This window comes from Rhamphochromis sp. 'chilingali', assembly GCF_963969265.1.
Source record: "Rhamphochromis sp. 'chilingali' genome assembly, chromosome: 14".
Lineage (NCBI taxonomy): Eukaryota > Metazoa > Chordata > Actinopteri > Cichliformes > Cichlidae > Rhamphochromis > Rhamphochromis sp. 'chilingali'.
Genome location: NC_137941.1, coordinates 35796641 through 35820109, shown reverse-complemented (window position 1 = coordinate 35820109; position 23469 = coordinate 35796641). Strand labels below are relative to the sequence as shown.

The following is a 23469-nucleotide window of genomic DNA, read 5'->3' as shown; positions in this document are numbered from 1 at the left end:
GTTAGCCTGCTATGATGAAGCTGACACACCCCAGTCTTAGTAATCTGAGTGCATTTATTTATTTTACACAAAAGGTGCAAACGTCATGCCAGCTGATGTATTTGTTCAGCCTCCTGATTCTGTTTAAAGTATAAAAACAAACAATATAAAGACTGAAGATGTAAAACCAGGAACAATCTTACCTGGTGAGGTGATTAGTGCACACTCATGGTTACGCTTGCTTAAACTGGATCTTTGTTTTACAACTTACATTCCCAGTAACTGGAAAGAAGGAGAAAGTCTTATTGATCCTGATAAAGACACAAAAGGTAAAGTAAGCATACAGTCTGTCTGCATCATAGACGATAAAAACATGGCTGGAGCTGCCAAAACCACGTGCACGAAGGACTGTGAGACCACGTGCTCGTTGGCTGAAACAAACACGAGTCATTAGTCATGTTTGATATGACCCAGATTTACAAAATAGACAAGATAGAATTTACTGCTAACAAACAATGAAATGGTAATTATAATTTATTATTAATAAATTACTGCAATTTAAAAAAGCATCTGTAAAAAGTTTGGAATAAGTCTGAAATGAAAGTTTTCAGAGGAGATTATAGAAACTGTAGAGCTGAAACAAATGTCATGAATCTCTCACATGGAGACTTTAAATCATTGGCAGCCAAGGAAACTACAAAGATGTAAATTTATAAGCACATGTGAATATCAGTAAGGAACTAGAACTTTACAAGTTTAATCAATGCTGTTGACACACCGCAGGCATAAAACCGATCAATTACATAGTTAACCTTTAGTGACACGAATCGTTAAAGCTAATTGGTCTGTTCCTGTTTATGGGCGACCTCTGGCTTCCAGGCCTCAGTGGGTTACTATTACGTTTACACATGGATGTGTCACGCTGTGTCGTCACCATCACACTCACTGTTCCACGGTGTTTAGGGGAGATGCAGCTGATTAATATCAAGGACAGAAGGTGAAAAGCACAATAAGAGCGAGGGGACGATGTACTGTGATTGTAAAGGTCTTTCTCTCAAACAGAGTGAAGGTGTTTTAAATAATCCCTCCCTCTCCCCTTTCTATGGATTCTGCTGACTTGCTGTTATTAATGTTGTGTGTGTTAACTTAAGTTACTTCTGCTCTACATCTACTGAAGAGTTATTAAGATGTGAAATGCTTATAGTGATGTAACCGTAACAGATTACAGTGTTGGTGTGTCTCCTAGGAACGGTGATCCAATGGTGAGATTCATGCTGATATTCTCTCTCCCTGCATCTCTCCAGGGCCCTTCAGGACTGAAGGCATCAAGGCCTCTGATGTTCTTCCTATTTTAAAGGAGAAAGTTGCCTTTGTGTCAGGTGAGTGTCAGTCAGTGTTGTTGGCGTTAAATCCACAACCCTCCAGTCTGTTTCAGGAGAACTTTACATCAGCCCCCTGAGTGTCCTACAGCAAAGAGCCTGTCCCCACCACCATGGTCATGCAGGACGAACACAGAGGTGTTTGAAGCATTAGGAGCTATTCTTCATGTTTAGTAACATTGTTTGATAGTTAAGAATGTTTTGAAATTTATATAATCTTTTCATGTTGAAGACAAAAAGATGGGATTTTTTTCAGTCATAAGGAAAAGGACCAGTAAGAACGTCCCGTGGACTGTCCACAGTCCTGTTTAGAATATAGTCGAGTATATTATTACTCACATATCTGCACACGTGAAAAGCTCATTGGACTCACGCACATCCTGAGGCAGGAAAGGCATCCAATCTATTCACACCATGGGAACGTCTCTCCTCTGCCCTTAGAGCTCATTCACTGCCAAAGCAAACATCCAAACAACACACCAGTGTGGCCGGCACACTCTCCTACACATAGTTTAACAAGCAATCTAACGTTGGAAGTTTGGAAGATGACCATGTGCTTCACTGTTCCCTGCTTTTATTTTGAAAACCTCTGATCCATTCCAACAATGTTAAAAAGACACTGAGAAGAAAACTGTGCGACACCTGAACAACAGAACTGTTGAGGGCAGCGTTGCTGCTCAACACGTCTGCAGCCCCTGCTGATGACCAGCAGGATGTGTCGCAGCTTGTGGGATGAGCACATGTTGACTGTCTCCCCTTTTAACCTGTAGTGGTTCAGTCCAGAACCTATTCGGTTTGTGGCTTAACCAATCAGCCAATACCACCTCGTTAAATGTTAATTGGTCAGCTGGTTTATTTGTGAAGGTGTGATTGGTCCATTTTTTTTTCATAGCTATTTTTTTTGTGGTCACTTAACAAAGTGGTAACACTTTAGTTACACTTTAAGTGTCGCTGGACGTCATTCCACTGATTCACATGTAGATGTAAACTCACCCTGGATTACCTGCCTGAACACGTGTGTTTTGGCTTTAAGGTTTTTCTTGTGCATCTACTTGCAGGTGGACGAGATAAACGAGGAGGACCAATTCTGACATTTCCTGCCAGGAGCAACCATGACCGAATAAAACCCGAGGACCTGAGGAGGCTGGTAACCTACCTGTCTACTGTCCCCAGGTACTCACAATGCCATCTCACACACACACACACACACACACACACACACACACACACACACACACACACACACACACACACACACACACACACACACCTGCCTTCATTTTCACGTTAGAGGTATCATCTGTTGTCTTTCTACTAGCCGCTCTATTAGGACATTTAGTTAGACTCAAGTGTGACGGGCACTTAAGGAAGCAGTGAAGGCTGGAGTGGACATTTAAGCAATTAAGTGCTTCCTTGTAGTCTGTTACAACATCAGGCGTAGACCAGTGTTTAATTTGCATCAGCATGAAAGCTGCAGTGTTTGCAGCACACAAGAGCCGGTCTGTGAGCACTCACACAGTCTGAGGGTGTTACAAGGAAAGCAGTCGAAATATTAGGCACAGGCCTGCCCCAGTCATTCTGCACACAGGAACGTTTTCGTTTTGGTCTCATAGTTTTTAATATCGTTTCAGTTTAAGTTGATTTAAAGCAGCGGTTCTCAAACTGTGGGGCAGGCAGCATTTAGACGACCACAGGAAAAAAATCCAGTTAAAATATGTTCAGTTAGTAGTAGTTTTTTTTAGCAGGTGATTTATAAAGCTAAAATTAAATTGCAGTCTCTTTTTAGCAGTTGTGGGGTGCATGAATTTATTTATCATCCAAAGACATGCAGCTCGTGGGGATAGGTTAGTTGATTAATCCAAATTGCCCGTAGGTGTGAGTGCGACTGGTTGTCTGTCCCTGTGTGTTGGCCCTGCGACAGACCTGTCCAGGGTGGACCCCGCCTCTCGCCCTGTGACAGCGGGGATAGGCTCCAGCGCCCCCCGCGACCCTGAAAAGGAGAAGCGGAAGCTGATGGATGGATGGATCTAAAGTTTGTCCAGAATCATTTTAAATGTAAAACGTATCAGGATGAAAGCTTGAGTAAAATAACTGAGTTATACAGTGAAATGTTGTAAACACACATAATATAAAATGCTGCCTGTTCAGATACAGTGTGCTGACAGTGTTAAGCATCATTCAGCCGTCTGACTGATCTGGTAAATATCTGCACAAACTTGATCGAAATGATTTGATTTAACTCATTCGAGACCCACATTTCACTGAGTCGTGCACAGAGGAATTCAAAATGTAAAGTAAAAATAGCTGTGCAAAGGGCCGAGACCACTGCCGGGTCATTTCCAGACTGATGCCAGAATTTGAGAGGTTTGTCAAGATGATGCTTCAGCCCAATGGGTGGTGGTAGATCAGACCATGTGACAGTAGAGGACTGCAGTGAGAGTGGCTTTATGCCATCCTGCGTGTAGCTGAGACTCTTCAGAATGGACCCCAAACACATCCGTCACATGTGAGTGAGCCCGAGGATAAAGGGCGGCCAGTTTGTGTTTAGAGACGACTGCTGAAGAAGGAAATGTGACACGGTGGTGACGTGTTATAGAAAGTTTGCAACCAGGGCCTTTGACAATAATCTGTACTGTCAGAGACTAATGCACACATAAATGCATTTACCCACTTTTGCTAATCGAACTGCTGTTTCCAGGGTGACGGGGTCTGTCTGCAGGTTATAATGGATGAACTGACTTTGTATTAATAGACTCTGCATGTTACTGAAGGTGGAGCTGTGGCACTCGAATCAGCTGCAGTAACTGAATTTTAGGCACTGAGTTGTGGCAGTTTGGGTTCAGTTCAGTTGTTATGCTGCAGTTCCTCTGAGTCAGGCACTGAACTGCTTGAGTTTCTGTCTGTTTATGGCTCTGATTGGGAGAAATCTTCTCAACTGTCAGCTTCAAGAAGCCATCGTCCAGCACTTGAGCTGTGCTCAACAAACGCCTGCATGTGGATGTGCTGTGCTAGAGGTAGATACATGCACACATCTGGTTGCACTGAAAGAAAGGAAAACACTGAAAACTGCCACTTTGTTACCTCAATATTAAAGTACAGCTCCCCCTGATTCCTGCTTACTTGTGTTTCAGCTGGAAACATAATGTTCCTCGTAGAAACAGTACGTTTCATTCCTGCAGAGCCCCCCGCTGCAGCTTCTTCTTTTATTGCAGCGTGTTTAGTTTCTTCTGCAAACAGAAAACAGTTTACCTGCTCAGAACGTCAAACACGTCCATGCTGGAATATATCATCCAGATTATCTGATGGGATTGCACTTATGTTTTACCTGCAGTGTGACTGTCACTTACAGGCCACAGCAGAGCAGAATAAGATTGACGTCTTCTGCTAAATGTCCCTCTGAAAGTTTCCTTTAAATATCAAACATATTCAGACTGCTGACGACACCAGTGAAACAAGGCTGCCGCCTCAGGCGCTCCCCGTCTGTGGGGCAACCACAAATGGACCTGATGGTTTTGAGACATTGGTCTGTAGCAGACAACTGCATTGTCTGGTTCACTTTAAGTCTCGTATAACAGGGATACTAATCATTTCCTCTGAGCCTCTTCTGCCTCCTCATCTTGTTTGTCTGTGTCCCGTCAGCGAGGACGTATGCAAACGTGGCTTCACTGTCATCATTGACATGCGAGGTTCAAAGTGGGAGCTGATTAAGCCTCTGCTCAAGACGCTGCAGGAGTCTTTCCCAGCTGAGATCTGTGTGGCTCTCATCATTAAGCCCGACAACTTTTGGCAGAAACAGAAGACGAACTTCGGGAGTGCAAAGTTCTCTTTTGAGGTCAGTGGGCTTTGTGTGTTTTACCCAAAACACGTTCAAAGGAAACCTTATTAACAGTAAGATGATTAGAGATTAGTGCTGTAATGCTATTTGTGTGGCAAACTGATAATAACTAATAATACTTTCAGGCATCTTTGATTTCCACAAGCTGCCATCATGATTTACGCATGTATTTATATATGTGGCACAGACGCTGCAGTCACTACACTGTAGTAAGCACATGAAGCACCGCAGGTAGTCAGAACTCACGTCTAACCTGTGTCTGTGTGAACAGACCAACATGGTGTCAGTTGAAGGTCTTGCCAAGCTAGTGGATCCCTCCCAGCTCACAGACGACTTTGAAGGCTCGCTGGACTACAACCACGAGGAGTGGATGGATCTCAGGGTGTCATTGGAGGAGTTCATGTCCAATGCTGTTCATCTGCTGTCCAGACTGGAGGATCTGCAGGTGGGGGCAGCAAAGGCTCAAAGAATGGGAGTAACTGCTATGGCCGATATGACCAGTGTTTCCTGTCTTCTGCAGGAGCTCCTGTCCAAGAAGGACTTTCCTGCAGATGTGGAAGGCTCTCGGCGACTGATAGAGGAACACACCCAGCTTAAGAAAAAGGCGAGTCATTATCAGTACAGGTGCAGACACAGTCAGAGACTTTGTTATCGCTCTAGATCGAGCTGTGCTAAAGCCAGCACAATTCAGTGTTCTCCTACTATTAATGAGAGGCTTGAACTGTGCAAAGCCACTGAAGCTACTCTCCTGCAGGTGCTAAAGGCTCCAGTGGAGGAATTAGACCAGGAAGGCCAGAGGCTGCTCCAGTGTATCAGATCGAGTGATGGCTTTTCAGGGAGAAACTGCATCTCAGGCTCAGCTGACTTTCAGAGCCTTGTGCCCAAGGTAAGCAACGTCCAGCCCAGCAAAGATCTCCCAGCATACACTTTTTTATTTAAGCTAAGGTTAACACAGGCTGGCCCCAAACAAGAATAGTAGCTTCTGTTGTGGTTTATCTATACTTTCTGATGCAAACAAAACTTTGAACCTAGACATGAGAATTGCTGTGGCACATTCAGATACTAATGCATCCATGCATGATGCTTGCAGATGCTTTTGGCCTTATATAAGAGTACTTACTGGAATATTAACTGCAAACCTGCAGGTATACTTTCATGCCTACATAATCAGGGCCCACATCGTACATGACCAGTAACGTTGACCGCTTTGAGGCCACTGTTGTTGTGATTTGGTGCTATAGATAAAAGTGAACTGAGTCTAGATGATTATTGACAGTTTTGTTCATAACTAAATGAAACTCACATCCTTCCAGCTGCTGAATGCTTAAAGCACATGGTATCATAACACAAGATTCAGTCCACAGCCTTATTTTTTCTCATTAGCCAGCTCGTTAGCAACCCTCATTATCTGACAAGTGCTGGCTGCATATTAGCTCATTAGCCAAAGGACTCCACAGGGAAAATTTGAGTGCAGAACTTGTTTGCATTAAGCACATGAAGTACATGTGCATTGCCTGCGTGAGCAGCATTTACATTGATGTATGAGTGTGAGACATCTTTCATATTTAAATCTGTGCTTTACGTTTTGGATTAAAGAGGATCATAAAGGCAATATCAAACCGGCCAATGGCATGCGAGTGAGAAGGTGAGGCTAAACTGTGGAATTATACACATGCAGGTGCTGTTTTGTTCCCCACTTGTGCACCTGCAGTACTAAACACAGCAGTAACACAGCAGTGTAAAAGACAGACGTAATGAACTGTTGGTTCAATCCAAAGAAAACCTGCCATCACATTCAGATCAGAAGTGATGTGCTGAATGAAATGTAAGACACACTCGATGAGCTTGCTGTTGTCATGTGACACATTGTGCTTTTCCTGACAGGTGGCCAGTCTGCTGGATAAGCTGCATTCCACCAGGCAACATCTCCATCAGATGTGGCATGTCAGGAAACTGAAGCTGGACCAGTGCTTCCAGCTGCGCCTCTTTGAACAGGATGCAGAAAAAGTGAGTTACACCTAAATATGATGAGAGTGTGAGGAAGGACGAGGCTGGGATGAGTACAAAGACATCAGGGGCCTGTGCTGGCGTGTGCACCAGCTCTGATATAATGCTGTTATGCATGCCTCATTCACCTGCACTGCTTTCTGTTAAACGCACTGGGGTTAGTATACCTGACCTGCAGACTAGAGCAGCCAGGGATTGAATGACCAGCCTTAGCTGACCTGTGCTACCTCCTGAGCTGCAGCCACAGTTCAGCATATCGAGGCTATCTTCTTCTTCTTTGGGTTTGACATTGAAAGATAAGGCTAAGTTTTCACACTGAGGTAGTTATCAGCTGTTTCGGCCTGGCAAACCTTCAATTGCCTTCAAGTTTCCTCAGATAATTTCAGGACACACTTTGTCGCTTGCTTGCGTTTCATACTGAGGTATGCCGGACTTTAATAACTCTTCAGAATCACCTTGTTGGTGCAAATATGCTTTTTATGATTATAGTCTAGCTGCTAGCAACAACATGCCTAAAACTACAATCTAAAACTGATGCTACATTGTCTGTTTTATTCCTCGAGGTTGTGCATGAATGCTTCATAGTTTGTGTGAAGTTGCTTAAAAATCAAATGTTCAGGTAGAAGGACGAGTGAAAAAGCACCACTTTAAAAATGACAGATCAGCTCCTTGGAAGCAGAAATCTGAGTATGAATGAAGTTCAAGACTTACACAGTTACTCGGGAAAGACAATGACTAAAAACCCTCTTACTGTCTGCACACCGAGGTCACACCTCATCTTCTAGGTCATGCTGTTTACTAGAGAACTGATTGGTCAGTACTCTCTTATGTACTTCCAGAGCTGTGCCGTATACAGTAAGTTACCATGGTGATGTAAAAGGTAAATCACCATTAAAACCTGAAAACCTCTGATTGTACCTGATAGAACGGGCTTCTCGTCCTGAGAAGTAGATGATGTGTAAACACCAAAGGCAGTGTAGCTCAACATCTATGAATAAACTGTCCCTTTGTGATGGAGCCTCTGTGTACTGAGTCACACGTCATAATGAGACGCTGCCATCTAAAAATAGTTTCAGGCACTTTGACAAAAATAACCTAAAATCACAGAAGATTTACTTCATTCAGCACAGCTGCAAGCAGCTGCTCTTTACATCTGTACAGTCACTGTGTTGGGAAACTCCACTGTGGCCTGGATGAATCAGCCTGTGGCATTTCTCTAAACACAGGAATAAGTCGCAGTTATTCCAGTGGAAAATCAGCCAACATCGCTTTACTTTCTCCGAGTTAGTTGGAATTGTGAATGAATGTTAGAATTCCCGTCATTCCATTCATTAACATACCAGCCTGTTTACAACAGCTACTCCTGTTTCAGTCCAAAATGCTATATATGGACATTTCCCATATCAGGACCAGACTGTAGCTATTGTTCAAAGGCAAAGGTGATTATTATGACTTACTTTAGTTGTTATTCTGCTCGGGTGATGGGGATACAAAGACTGGCCTCACTGTTGTACAGGCTCACAGGCAGGTCCTGCTACATTAAAATACAGTAATTACTACGAAAGCGGCAGTTTTTATGTTCATGGAGGCACAGTTTATAATATCTTACTGTCAGCTTGTACCTCTGCCTCCTGATAACAGAGCTGTGTTGTTGATGGGAGCATAAAAGCGCCCCTCTCGTACACAGACAGACACTGGCGGCTTGCTCTGCTGCTCCATACAGAAATCCACATGCAGATAAATATTTACTGTAAAGCAAACAGAGAAAAAAGAGAAGGTTTTTGTCCACATCAGTGTTGTCACAGCGAGGCACTGTGGGGGTGTGTGGACCCGTTTACACCGGGAATCACTCAGCTCTCGCGGTCGGGCCGGGAAAACATTCAGGCCTGACGAGGCGTCTGTTTTGTGGAAAACGCTGCAAGAAAAATGGCTGTGTCTTGGTTGCCGTGGTTACCGCGAGGCACAATAACCAACCCGTATCTGCGTGAAAGGATGAATTCTTCATCATCCTTCAGAGTAGGCTAACTTTTTCTTAACTTTCCACACTGTAGACACTCAGCTGTGTATGTCTGTGTCTGCACTGAAGTCTTTGGGACTTTGGATTTGGAGGGATTCGGTGCATTACTGATAATGTTTTGTGTTATCACGAGTTTACATGTGGTGTGAATCATTGCACTGATCTGCTGTGTGGTCTGCCTGCAGATGTTTGACTGGATCAGCCACAATAAGGAATTGTTCCTGCAGAGCCACACGGAGATCGGCCGAGGTTACCAGCACGCTGTGGAGCTACAGACTCAACACAATCACTTCGCCATGAACTCCATGGTACACGACGCCTTCGTAGTTCTTTGCAAACCTCATTTATCATTTATCGTGTTGTAAAAATGACTGGCAGGTCAACTGGTTTAATTTCTGTGTAAACTGCTGACAGTTGGAGCAACAGTCTTTTGATGGAGGCTCTTTCTTCCCAGAATGCCTACGTAAACATCAACAGAATCATGTCGGTGGCGAGTCGTCTGGCGGAGGCCGGCCACTACGCCTCCACTCAGATTAAACAGATCTCAGGACAGCTGGATCAGGACTGGAAAAGCTTTGCTGCTGCACTTGACGAACGCTCCACCATCCTGGCCATGTCATCTGTCTTTCACCAGAAGGCTGAGCAGGTGAGATCCCAGGAAAACCTTCCCAGATGTTTCTGAGCAGATACTCACTTACCCAGCCTTCACAGGGGGGACGTCGGCCACCCTTTCTAACCGATGTAACAGAGGACAAGCTGCACCTCTTACTGGTGACTGATCGGGTAACTGTCTAATCTAAAAGTCTCTCTGCAGTAGACACATGTCTAGAATGTAACATGCAAATGGGACATTTATGCTGTCTGATTATATTTAATAGATCAAACTGCTCTACTGCTGATTCTTGGAAGGTTGACATGGCAACAGATGGAACCTGTTTGATTCCTGCTGGGCCCTTGACATTAGCTACAAGAGAACATTTGAGAAAGCACGAGATGAAAGACAGGGAGAGAAGTGGGGACAGGAGAGGGATTGGATGACACTGACTCCAACAGAAAAGCAGATACGTGTTGACTCAGGAGGAAAAATGGAAAGAAAACTGGCAAAGCTACAGAAAGGATACAGTGAGAGTAGAGTGTGAAAAACAGGGAGGAGATAAAGTGGGTCTTCCTTTTAAGCCATGTAGACGGTTCTAAAGAGGCTGTTGAGAATGCATGTAAACAAAAAACTATGATGAAATAATGAGATAATAAAAAAGGATTCACAGGTCAGTTCAGCTTTATTTATAAAGTGCCACACCAGCCATCGCCTCGCTGGCATTGGTTAACTGTATGACTGGGATTTGCTGTGGAATATCAGACACCCTGTGCTTTTCACAGGTCAGAGCAGGTTCAGCCTCAGCACTGTGGCACATGTGAAAGGGTCCCGCATTAGACATGGGTCAGAACCACTGTCAGGCTGGAGCAGGGTGTCAGGGTGTGGAGGATGAGCTAATTGATAGTCTAACCTAAACCATCTGGGACATTAAGTTTTGGTCCATACGGCGATCCCAGGAGCTTTGGTATTCCCCTGGTCCAGATGTGGGAGGAGATGTCCAGGACGCCATGAGTACCATTTTGAGCATGGACTTGGCTGCTGCATCATTTTTGGCGTTTCTTTGAATTCAGGCCTCTGTGGGTTGATCATTTACACTTCCATCATTTGGATCATTTCAGCACTTTCTGCAGAATTTCCACCTGTTTATATATTTATATTTAAAGTTATCCATGAATTCTCCTTTGGAAAATCTTGTAATATATAGCATGTTAGAATTTTTGGAAATTTGCCTCCCAACTCTGACCCTGGTTGAGACGGTGACCTGGTTCAGAGGCAGATTTGATGAGATTTCCCAAACGTGCAGACCAGTATTAGTCTAGCTATAGCTCATGTGAGCAGGCACTGAGTCCTGCCACATCTGGACTCTGGCTGACCTTGACCTGCCTGATGTTAGGCCCAATATTTGTCCGAACTGCAGGACTTTATCTCAACACTACCACCTTAAAAATGAAGAAAACTGTTCTACTTTCATCAAGAGTTTGAAGCATTACTGTAGTGATGCAGAGAAGGGTAGATTAAACGCTCCCATACGGACAGTAAGCCACAAAAGGACGTTGATCATGGTTATATGGAACAGACCAAAGCTGACCCAGAATATCTGATACTGTCAAGGAACCAGAGAAACATCATTTTGTTGAATGAATCTTCTCATGAATGCACGCACTGTATGAATCCATCTGTGTCTGTTTCATTCATAAGTTTCTGTCTGAGGTGGAGACCTGGTGTAAAGTCTGCAGCGAGGGCGGGTTACCATCTGAGATGCAGGAGTTGGAGATTGCCATTCACCGTCACCAGAGCCTTTACGAGCAAGTGACCCAGGCGTACACTGAGGTAAACCGCCCAACCTACTCACTCAAATGAATGTTAGCGGCAGCTGAAGCTGACAAACATCACACAAAAACAAAGCACAACGCCGCTGTGTGCCTGCAGCGTCTGTGATCTGTGAAGAGCTGATCACTTTGGTAATGTGGTCACTCCACAACCTGTTTGTCTGGAAAACATTTAGGATTTAAAACATCTTTAATGTCCAGAAACTTCGCTGTAAATGATGTCACGTGTAAAAAACATTGAAATATTTGGGCTCCAGAGCCTCTTGTGGATGCTGCCAGTACTGCGGACTGAGACTGGCTGTGATGACAGGGTGCCATCGGGCAGTTGCTGCACTAACCCTTCAAGCTGTTGTGTGAAGACACTTCAGTAAATGTATTCTGTGCTCGCAGCAGCATTCTGGAGTTTTATCTTTAGACGGGGGTTAAATGAGTGAAGGTGAGAGATAGTCCCATGGTTGCTTTAAAGGAGGAGAGACTTCCTCTTTAGTGGGATCAGTCATGCCTGCAGTGGCTTCAGATCCTTTGGATTCTGGTTTTCAATAATCTGTACAACCATGTGACAAACATTGTTTTTTGCATACTTATGCAACTGTGACATGCACCATGCTAATTCATTTATAGAAGCCTTTCTCTTGGGTGGGCTGTACAGGTGCATCAGATATATTTTGCGACCTCTTTTTGACATTGTAGTTGTTGCTAATGAGCGTGTTGGATTTGTGCTGCAGTGGTCCCCTATGGCTGTGAGTAGTCTCGAGTCTCACAGTCATACAGTCCATGATGGATTGCAGCTGCTGGGACAGTTTAGCTTGTTCTGCCTCATAGTCAGATCTGTTGCACACTAGAACACCACTCTAACCAGAACCCACAGCTGAGAACAAACTGGTTTGTGTGCCAGACTCAACAGGAACAAGGACTGCTGTCACTGCAGTTCAGGACACTGGTATTGGAGTTCTTAAGGTGAGGAAAGTGCAGACATCTGACTGTTGCCCCAAAGTTTATTATTACTTACATGTTTATTTCTTCAAGGAAAATGTGTGTTTCTGGTTTCACCCACATACGTGTGTAGATGCACTGGAGTGACATCACATTCTTAATCCATAAGGCTATAATGGCCCACCCTTTGCAGCAACAGCAGCTTCCACTCTTCTGAGAGTGATTGTTTTCCACAATGTTTAGCAGAGCTCAGACATGTTGGACAAGAAGGTCTGGTCCCGGCTATTTCACCCTGAAGGTCTTCTATCGGGTTGAGGTCAGGACTCTGTGCTAGTCAGAGTTCTTCCACATCTAACTTGCTCCATGCTCAAGTCAGAAGTGCCATTATCCTGACAGCTTCCAAACCCAGATTCATCCATCGCCAGACGGAGAAGCATGATTCGACGCTCCAAAGAGCACGTCTCCACTGAGTCCAGTGCCGGTGTGCTTTACCCAACTGCATCAGATGGTTTGCGTTGTGTTTGGTGATGTAAAGCCTCAGAGTTGCTTAGCTATGGAAGCCCGTTCCATTAAGCTCTCTACAAACTGCTCTCGAACTAATCTGAAGTGCCACATGAAGTTTGGAGGTCATTAGCATTTGATGCTGAAAGTTGGTGACCTCTACACACTGTGCAAAGCATGGCGGACAAAGAAGCACTGTCGTCGGGGAATCTGTTAAAGTGTCACAAATAAGATAATCCTGTGATTGGTGGTCAGGGATTCAATTCATGGTCATGGTGACAAATCACAACAGCAGCTGGTTAAATGGGGCGTGTTGTATAAAGCTCTTTGAGCGCTCAGGTTGAACAGTTTGTAGGTGGCAGAGTCGTCTTTTTGTTTTATTGTAATGACCACAACCATACTTTAAATCCTAGAAACATATTAAGACTTTTACAGTTGGAGCACCGGTGACTGCTGCTCATGTGATTCATGTGATTTATGTGTTTGCAGGTGAGTCAGGATGGTAAAGCCCTGCTGGATGTCCTCCAGAGGCCTCTCAGTCCAGGCAACTCGGAATCTCTTACAGCCACTGCAAATTACTCCAAAGCGGTCAGTGTCCCTGTGTTACCAATAGGAAACATGCCTACACCATCTACCGATTAAGCTAACGTTTGTGTTTCTCTGTAGGTGCACTGTATCTTGGACGTGGTTCATGAGGTTCTTCACCATCAGCGGCGTCTGGAGAACATTTGGCAACATCGAAAGGTCCGATTGCACCAGAGACTGCAGCTCTGTGTATTCCAGCAAGATGTCCAACAGGTAAACACACAGCAATGTTCAGGGTGTGACCAAAAGGTTCTGAGAACAGATCCATAAAAACGTTATATTTCCGTCCTTCTTTTCTCATTGAAGACCAGCTTCTTTTTTCAGATGGTCTGCTATTTTTCCATCTATCAGTGGAAGACCCATTTTGCCCCGTTGCACTTGCGCCTCTGTTGTGATCTCCTGAGCTGTGTGGTGAAATCATGGCGCGCGTGCCTGGACATGTCTACAGGGTGGAGAATGATTACAGTTTTGATTTTGATGGAAATATTCTCATCCCATCCTAGCAAACGTCCCCGTGCTGGCCAACAGTGGGTAGCAGTAGCTGTAACTGTCGGGCAGTGTGGGCAGGGAACTCAGCGTGCCAATGCAAAGCCCACAGCAGTTTTGGGGGTCCCCCCACATGGCTTCCTGTGGGCAAGCTTGCAGTCCACATCTAGAGTGTGGGCATGCTGTGCATACATACACTGCAGGCCTACAATGGGCCCCACTGGAGACTCTACTTAGTGTGGACGGTCCACAGTCAGCCCATTCTATGGGCTCCCAGTCTGGGACCCCACATTTCACTGTGGCTCCAGTTTGACACATTGACACTCGTGCATCACCGACAGCAATGACCGATGTGTGTGTGATGAACGTACCACACGTTCTCTGCTGCCTTCTGTGTCTCCCACGTGTGTGGTGGGAACATTGTGGTGACAAAGTGCTCTGGTGTAAGCCCAGCGTCAGATAGTGAGGCACCAGGAGTGAGATACAACCAAGCACCGCATCATTCATCTCTGAATTCTGCCTGAGCAGCTTTTTGTTCTTTGTTAAATAAAATCACTAACATGAAACGACTTTCAGTGTCTCTGCATCAAACTTCAGCAATAGTGTGCTGGGCTTTAACACATGCATCCAATTCAGACGGTGCCACCTATAGGTTCAGTAAGGAACAGCAGGTACATGGTTAAACATTACTGTGCAAAAGTCTCAGCCTCCCCCACATTTCTTTATATTTTGACTTTAATGTAAGTGGACTTGAGCAATAGTTTTCCTTTAAAATCAGTAGTGGACTAAAGAGAGGTTAGTAATCCACTCAACACTGACCTATGACCTATGAGTCATGCAGGCAAAAAAAGGTCCCAAACTCAAGGAATAAACCATCAAGTGAAAGCAACACAGTGAAGCACTTTCAGTCTTTATTGAAGCAGTCAGTGTTCTTTCTTTCCATTTATGTGTCACTGTTAGTATTTCCCATTTTTATTAAATAAAGAAAGTGAGGGGTGGCATTCTTGCACCTTACTCCATGTTTCAGTTGTATTTTCCACGTCTGAGTGTAGAGCTATGCTGTAAGGAAGAGCCGCACCAAACAGGAGAAAGCTCCGTACAGCTTTCCAAAGACTGAACGTCTGAGCTTCTACAAATTAACCTCACACATGAAAGCTAGCTGGCTATAAGCACGCAGGTGGTTGGGACGGTGACTGGCCTGGAATCACTAATGCATTTACCAGCTCAGCTCTGACAACATGCAGGTCCTGGTGGTGCCAGCGTTTGCTAAAAGCTGGCCAGGTCGGTCAGTGTGATGATGTGTGGTGAAGCTTTTGCACAGTACAGGAGGTTTTATTTAAGAATCCCATTTTGTTGAATTTTCATGCAAGGCCCAGCTGTACATATGTGTGTTTATATTTCTTTGGGGAAATATAAACACACTCTTTAACTTTTCTGGAGGACAGACACATATCAGCACATTGAATTCATTTGCACAGGCCTGATGTATCTGCAGCTCTGATGCATTTAGTGTATGTACAAACAGGCCTTGGCAGAGCGAGTTAGAGCTGCAAACTCACAGATGAATGCTCTAAGTTTTGGCGCCATGCAAATATTTATTTAACCCAGGGGAGACTGTGGGAGAGTGTTTAAGAGAAGTAAGAAGACAAAGAGACAGACTGAAGAAGAGATCATATCAGTGGGTTATAAATTCACTTAAAGCAGAGCTTTGCAAGTTGTACTTGTCATGCATCACTTTCTATGAGCCCCCAGAGGGAGAGGCACAGGCACAGAAAGTGAGAGAGCGACCTTATACAATCGTGCATAAATCACTAGAAAAGGCTGTTGCACGAGTGCTAATGCTACAGGATATACATGACCCCAGAGATGAAGAGTGAGAGATGCAGACGTGAAGGCTGAGCGTACGATGTGTGCAGATCACCAAAGACAGTCCAGCTGCAGTTTCAGTCTGTGCACTGTGACCCTACACTGACGTCTCTGTGGCTCCAGCTGCTGCACTGACATCATGAGTGCACGCTGTTGCTTCAAGGCCTTGAAACACATAATTTGCTAATGTGCGACAGGCTGGATGTTAATCCTTAGGATCCAGAGGTTGCCTGAGCTGCTGGTCTTACTGGACAGAAGATGGGTTGCCTGGGTTCATATTTTATTGCAGCAGTCATGCATAACATGCAGAAATGAAGATGTGTCAATATTTCAGTATGAACATTTAATGGAAAGAATGGGCCTCTGTTAGTACACCGTGCACCTCATTTCCATTTATCATTGGAGATCTGAATGTCTTCAAATTATTGTCACTGTATTTACACAGCTATGTACAAGCTATATATACATATATTTGTCCTGCAGGAGACTCAGAGGGTAATGAGTGAGAGATCCAACATTTGGTTTCATGTCCAAACTCTGATTACATCATGTTTGTGCCTTAAAAAAGAGGCATCGATTTGTTTGATCTTACATGGCACACAGCAGTGGTAGCAGTGGAAACATTCTGACGTCACCAGATACAAGAATCAAGTGAACAAGTAACCAGTCAGCTGCAGGGAACCATACACTCGTAGGACTTTTCTCAGTTAACCAAACTGTGGAGGCGCAGGTTGACTCTGGAGTCTGTACATTGAAATTCTAGGGGCAGGTCACCCACTACCCCCTTGTGGAAAGGAGGGACCACCACTATGCCACTTAATAGCCAATAATATATTTTAAGAAATCACAATTTCTTTCAGCAAATTATTTTAGTCAGAGTTTTAGTGGCTCTCAAACCTTTACAGGGCCAAAAACATGTTTTTTCATTGTTTATTCCCAGTCTCAGATGAACTGGAACCAGTACTAGGGTTACTGTCCAGGGGAGAAAAGGCTACAAAAGCCACAGAGCTAACAGCTCATAACACACTCGTATATGAAAAACATGGCATGGAGACATCCTGCTCTTCTCAGCTGCACTGACCTACATTTCCCACCCAGATCATGAAGGTTTCATTGATTTCATTCTTTATTCATGAGCTCTGAGACCATTTTGTGCATTTCTACACATGTCGGCAGAATAAGAGTTGGAAGTAGCAACGAGAGGTTTAGCAGGTGACCTTAAATCTTTGCTGTGTCTTCGGGATGATCTAAAGAAGGTGTTTTCTCCCGTCCAGGTGATGGACTGGATAGAAAACCATGGCGAGGCTTTCCTCAGCAAACACACGGGCGTTGGGAAATCCCTCCACAGAGCCCGAGCCCTGCAGAAGAGACACGACGACTTCGAAGATGTAGCTCAGGTAAGTTACTGGATTTGATCCTACTCTGAAGGCTCCACTTCTCTGTTGTTTTGTTATGTTGTGCTGCAGTTTAGCTGAAAGGAGCAGGTCCAATTCGTCCAGGTCTTGTTAGCAGTAGAAATAAAAAAGGTCAGCTTTGCCTAGAAGAAGCAAAAAAATCAGCCCAGTTTTTAATCACGTTTATCTGCTCACTGTGCAAACATCTGTTAGTTATCTGCCCTGATTAATTCCAAATTTTCTAAACCACCGTGTCTGCTGGTGGAAGCATTAGGAAATGCCTTTACACGACCATATATGGTCAAAGGCTTTTCTGAAAGATCTGCAGAAGATGTTATCCACATCCATTCCTCAATTTCACCGCTGCAGTTTGTCATGTGTTAAACAAACAGCCGAGTGTTGGTACTGAAGACGATCAGTCCAGCCTTTCTGCTCCTAATCTCGTGCACGTGTGAAACTTCACATGAACAGCTCACTCGGCCGCCTAACTTTATCTTTTATTGTGTGTTTATTTTTGCAGTCCTAACTTTGGCGCTTTGGTCGGCTGTGGTTGGTTTTAATGTGAGATGAAAATGGATGTTGACTTGACTTTATATGCAGCTGAAGTTGTGAAGACTGGATCGCGTGTCGGTCAGATTTGGCCCCCTCGTCTGCCGGTGCACGGGGCCGTGTGGCGTAAAGTCCAAGGGCTGATTTATTTTTAGGCTTCAGACAATAAAGGTCCTTGTACAACATTATTGTTGCTGCGATGTTCTCTCTTTTTGTCATCTCTCCTCTGTCATTTTATTCTCTTCATATGGAAAAAAGTTTTGATCTTTTATTAAAAGTTTGCCCTTTTTGACTTCAGTCATGTCAGAGCTGTCTGTAAGTACCAGGAAGCATCGGTGTAACTGGAATCTATTACACTGGTTAATACAGTAAAGGGATAATCCCATAAAGAAGCGAGTGGTAATCCTATAAAGAGTAGTTGTATGATCGGATATTTACACTCTGGATTAGGATTATCCTTCAGATCACCAGTGTTTACATGTCTCTCTGTCCCTTCCCTCGTTAGTTCACTCTCCTTTTTGCAACATGGATACATTTAGCACATGTCAGATGAATATCTAAGTATATTTGCACAAACAGAAAGACGTGGCACATGTCTGCAAGTCTTGCTTTGTGATGTGATGCTGTGTCATTGCTCTCCTCATCTGATTAGGAACATTTGAGCCTCCCGAACATCAAACAGAATGACTCAAATACTATTTTACTCCCACTGAAGTCTTCATCTTCCAACTTCTCCTCCCGGCTTTAAGCCTTCATTTCTTCAGAGAGCGTTGGCTCAGTCGCCTGCTTCACTACAAAGACGTGTTGGCTGATTAGGACGTCCTAATATGAAATATGATGACACTGAAAACTCTGTTAACAATGCAAATATGTGTGTACAACGTTTGGTATGTGGATTGTGTCTGTTTCACTTGGTTGTCCATGAGCAGTTACAGACTTATTACAGGTGATTGGTTGTTGCAGCTTATTGACAAGATAACATTGTAGCCTTTTGTATGGAGTCTACATTAGGCTACGTTCACACTGCAGGCGAAAGCGCATCAAATCCGATTTTTCTGACCCTGTGCGACCATCTATCCGATCATGGTGTGACAGTGTGAACGGCACAAAGCCGATATTTTCAAATCCGATCTGGGTCACTTTCGTATGTGGTCCTGAATCCGATACATATCCGATGTTTCAGAAAGCGTTTGATGGTCAAGTCGTATTAAATCCGTCTTTTACGTCACTGACAGAAGACAGACGCCAATTATCAGCGCCGGAGAAGACATCACGAACACTTCCTGGCCATCCAGTGAAACTGTTGGGAAGACAACGTTGGAGAAACGTGAACATTTTATTTGTCTCTGCAGATTCTGACAGAAATCTGCAGCTATCCTTTGAAGCAGCGCTCCTCTAAAACAGCAATAAGGATCATTATTAGGTTATCGACATTATTATGTAAATAACAAAATAACTTAAAGCAAAAATTGGGAAACGTGAAGTCTGAAGTCTTTACATTAAGGCCATCAGTCAAACATACTGTTGTAAAAAAATCGGATTTGATCAAAAAATCGGATTTGATCAAAAAATCGGATTTGATCAAAAAATCGGAATTGAGCATTAAGACCTGCAGTGTGAACGTAGCCTCTGTGTGGGAGCATTTATTTGATGTATTTATTGTGTCGGACCATCAGTCGACCTTTTGTCCAGCTCTCTGTGGGGGTTGGAGCCCCTCCACACTGTAGGGTGAGACGCGGGTCCACCCTGTGCAGTCATAAAGCTAACACAGAGAAACAGTCGCACACATATGAACACCTGCAGAATCACAGCGTTTAACCTAAATGCATAGTTAAGCTCCTAAGACCTGAGTGCATTTTTAATTTCTCTGTGCCGTTTGGGCTGATGGGCACCTGATGAATGTAAAAACAAAGAATCACCTGATTTTTTATTTTTTTTACCTGATATTTGTTTCTGAGAAAAATGAGATCCACATAAGAGGACATTAGTCTGTGGCAGTGTAATGTCCTCGTAAGTGGACATCAGGCCCTTGCAGAGACACTGCACATTAGTGGCAAAACACCAGGACCTGAAAAATTCAAAGAACAAAGGTTACGCCCTCTTCTATAAATGTATAAGGAATCTTCTGAAGGTGATTACATAATGGTTTTATTCAAAGTTTCTTACATAATATAAGAATTACTACACATAATGTCAGAAAACTGATACTAAAGATACTTGGATATCATTGGATGCTAAACAGGCCTTCGATAGAACTGAACGGCCGGTTCCATCTAATGTGGTTCCCAGATTGGGTTTTGGTTTGTGTTTCTCAAGAGGATCAGAATCTTATACACAGAGCCGATTGGCAGGCATAACAAATGGAATGACTTCTAAACCAATAACAGCGACCTGCCCAACAAGGGTGCCCTCCTCCACCAGTGCTGTTGGCCCTCGGCCTGGAGCACTGAGAGTACACCGAGCTTTGACTGGGATCCAATGAATGACAAGTGCATCTTATATATCTCTACCCCGATGATGTTCTCCTCTTCTTATCAAATCTGGCAGTATCTAAATACATCAAAATGGCGCCGGTGAGGTCGGCTGCCGTGCTGGATGCTCTGCCCTAACTTCTCCACTTTTTGCAGTTTTTCGTCACTTTTTGCTATATCTGCGATAATCTTACATGGGCATCATGCAAAACACACAAATCCGCTACAGTAGAGACATTCTGGTTTCTATTGGTCTGCAATACGCGAACATTTCACCATGTTTAACTCCGGACCCAAACTGGCCAAAGGAGATCCTGAGAGAGAACAAAGGACGCGGCCCTAAGCGACGGCCTCGAGGTAAAAGAGCCGGCATCAGGAACAGGCTACGGGCTCGCGCACACCGCGCACCCATGCCCAGTATCCTGCTAGCCAATGTTCAATCCATCGAGAACAAGCTTGATGACCTCAAAGCCAGAATCAAGTTCCAGAGAGACATTCGGGACTGCAACCTCCTCTGCTTCACTGAGACTTGGCTGAACCCAGCGATACCAGACCACGCCGTGCAGCCGACGGGGTTCTTTTCGGTTTACCGCATGGACAGGACAATGGAGTCGGGGAAGAAAAGAGGTGGTGGAGTGTGTTTGATGGTGAACAACAGATGGTGCGACAGCACAAACATCTCCCCACTCACACGCTCTTGCTCGCCCAATCTGGAGCTTTTGATCGTTAAGTGTCGCCCTTTCTATCTCCCTCGGGAATTCACTGCGGTCATTGCCTGCACTGTTTACATTCCGCCTCACGCGGACTCGGACACTGCCTTATGTGAGCTACATGAGGCTCTCACACATCAACAAACACTTCACCAAGATGCCGCACTCATTGTTATGGGAGATTTTAACAGAGTGAATCTCAAACGGACATTTCACAACCTTCACCAGCACATCAACTGCCCCACCCGGGGCACGAGGACATTAGACCACTGCTACAAGAACTGTTACAACTGTTACAAGGCTCAGCCCCTGCCGGCATTTGGAAATAGGACCATTCCGCCATCTTCCTCATGCCTGCTTACAAACAAAGGCTAAAGCAGCAACCACCAATCAGGAGGGAGGTCGCTCGCTGGACGGACCAATCGGTGGCCGCGCTGCAGGACGCACTGGATGACGCAGACTGGGACATGTTTCGGCGCAGCTCTGATGACATCAACATGTTTACGGAAGCGGTTGTGGGATTTATCGGGAAACTAGCGGACGACACAGCAGAAAGAACTATCATCCGAACGTTTCCCAACCAGAAGCCGTGGGTGGATAAAAACATCCGCGACGCTCTGAGATCACGCACCGCTGCCTACAATGAAGGGCTTGTCTCCGGTAATATGGACCTATACAAGGCTGCGTCCTACAACGTGCGCAGCGCGGTCCGAAAGGCAAAGCGGAGCTACGGGGAAAAACTAGAGTCACAGCTACGACAGTGCGACTCTAGGAGCCTGTGGAAAGGACTGCGGACTATAACGGACTATAAACGACCAGCTTCTTCAATGATGAATGCCGATGCTTCACTGGCTGATGAGCTGAACACGTTTTATGCTCGCTTCGACGCCGCAGCAATTAAAACAACAAACGGCTGCGCGCGCTCGGAGTGCACCAGTGAAGAAAATGCATTCGTCATCACAGAGCATGCCGTGAGGAACACCTTCAGGAGGGTGAACACCAGGAAGGCAGCAGGACCAGATGCAATCCCTGGCCGGGTCCTTAGAGCCTGCGCTGATCAACTAGCACCGGTGTTCACGGAGATCTTCAACCTCTCCCTGGCCCAAGCTGTGGTTCCCACGTGCTTCAAACAGTCCATTATTGTCCCTGTTCCAAAGAAACAACAGCCCGCTTGCCACAATGACTACCGTCCAGTAGCACTGACTTCAATTGTGATGAAGTGTTTTGAAAGACTGATGAGAGATCACATCACTTCTTCACTTCCTCCCACCATCGACTCACTTCAGTTTGCTTACCGGACTAATCGTTCCACAGACGATGCCATATCTCACCTGCTCCACACATCCCTGAGTCACCTGGACACTGGCAGAGGGAATTATGTTAGGATGCTGTTCGTGGACTACAGTTCAGCATTCAACACAATAATTCCCTCTAAGCTTTTCACCAAGTTGACGGATCTAGGACTCAGCTCATCACTGTGTCAGTGGATCCTCAACTTCCTCACAGACAGACCCCAATCAGTGAGGGTAGGAAAACAAGTCTCCCCCTCCATCTCACTCAGCACTGGAGTGCCTCAGGGCTGTGTTTTAAGCCCCCTGCTGTACTCACTGTACACTTATGACTGTGTAGCCACATCCGACACCACCTCCATTGTCAAGTTTGCTGACGACACTGCTGTTGTGGGCCTGATCTCCGACAACATCGAGACGGCCTACCTGGAGGACATTAGGAACCTGGAGACCTGGTGCCAGGAGAATAACCTCCTCCTAAACGTCAGCAAGACTAAGGAGCTGATCGTGGACTTCACTACAAAGCAGGCGAGGAATTACAAACCCCTCATCATCAGTGGCACGCCAGTGGAGAGAGTGGACAGTTTCCGATACCTGGGTGTCCACATCACTCGGGACCTGTCATGGTCCTGTCACATCAACACCCTGGTTAAGAAAGCCCGTCAGCGTCTCTTCTTCCTCAGAAGACTTAGAGACTTCCATCTGCCACTGAAGGTGCTCAAGAACTTCTACTCCTGCACCATCGAGAGCGTCCTGACGTCAAACATCTGCACCTGGTTTGGGAACAGCACCAAGCAGGACAGACGAGATCTGCAAAGGGTGGTGCGCTCGGCAGAACGCATCATTCAATCAGAGCTCCCTGACCTGCTGCCCATCTACACCAAGCGGTGCAAGTCCAAAGCTAGGAAGATTATGATGGACCTCTCCCATCCCAACAATGGACTCTTCTCACTGTTGAGGTCTGGGAAGCGCCTCCGCTCCCTTAAGGCCAAAACAGAGAGAATGAGGAGGAGCTTCTTCCCCCAGGCTATTCGGGGCCTGAAC

At 45.0% G+C, this 23469-nt stretch overlaps 1 protein-coding gene across 5 annotated transcripts in view; it reads left to right on the top strand.

Moving 5' to 3' along the window:
• Positions 1-23469, top strand: part of kalrna (kalirin RhoGEF kinase a) — a 153687-nt gene that overhangs the window by 44534 nt on the left and 85684 nt on the right. For all 5 annotated transcript variants that reach the window (XM_080903834.1, XM_080903836.1, XM_080903835.1 and 2 more), the window contains 13 exons: positions 1284-1358; positions 2417-2531; positions 4998-5190; positions 5465-5638; positions 5714-5797; positions 5948-6079; positions 7078-7200; positions 9403-9525; positions 9672-9863; positions 11511-11642; positions 13565-13663; positions 13742-13873; positions 17287-17409. In XM_080903834.1, coding sequence (XP_080759960.1) covers positions 1284-1358; positions 2417-2531; positions 4998-5190; positions 5465-5638; positions 5714-5797; positions 5948-6079; positions 7078-7200; positions 9403-9525; positions 9672-9863; positions 11511-11642; positions 13565-13663; positions 13742-13873; positions 17287-17409 — 1697 coding nt within the window. The remainder of the gene's footprint in view (positions 1-1283; positions 1359-2416; positions 2532-4997; positions 5191-5464; positions 5639-5713; positions 5798-5947; positions 6080-7077; positions 7201-9402; positions 9526-9671; positions 9864-11510; positions 11643-13564; positions 13664-13741; positions 13874-17286; positions 17410-23469) is intronic.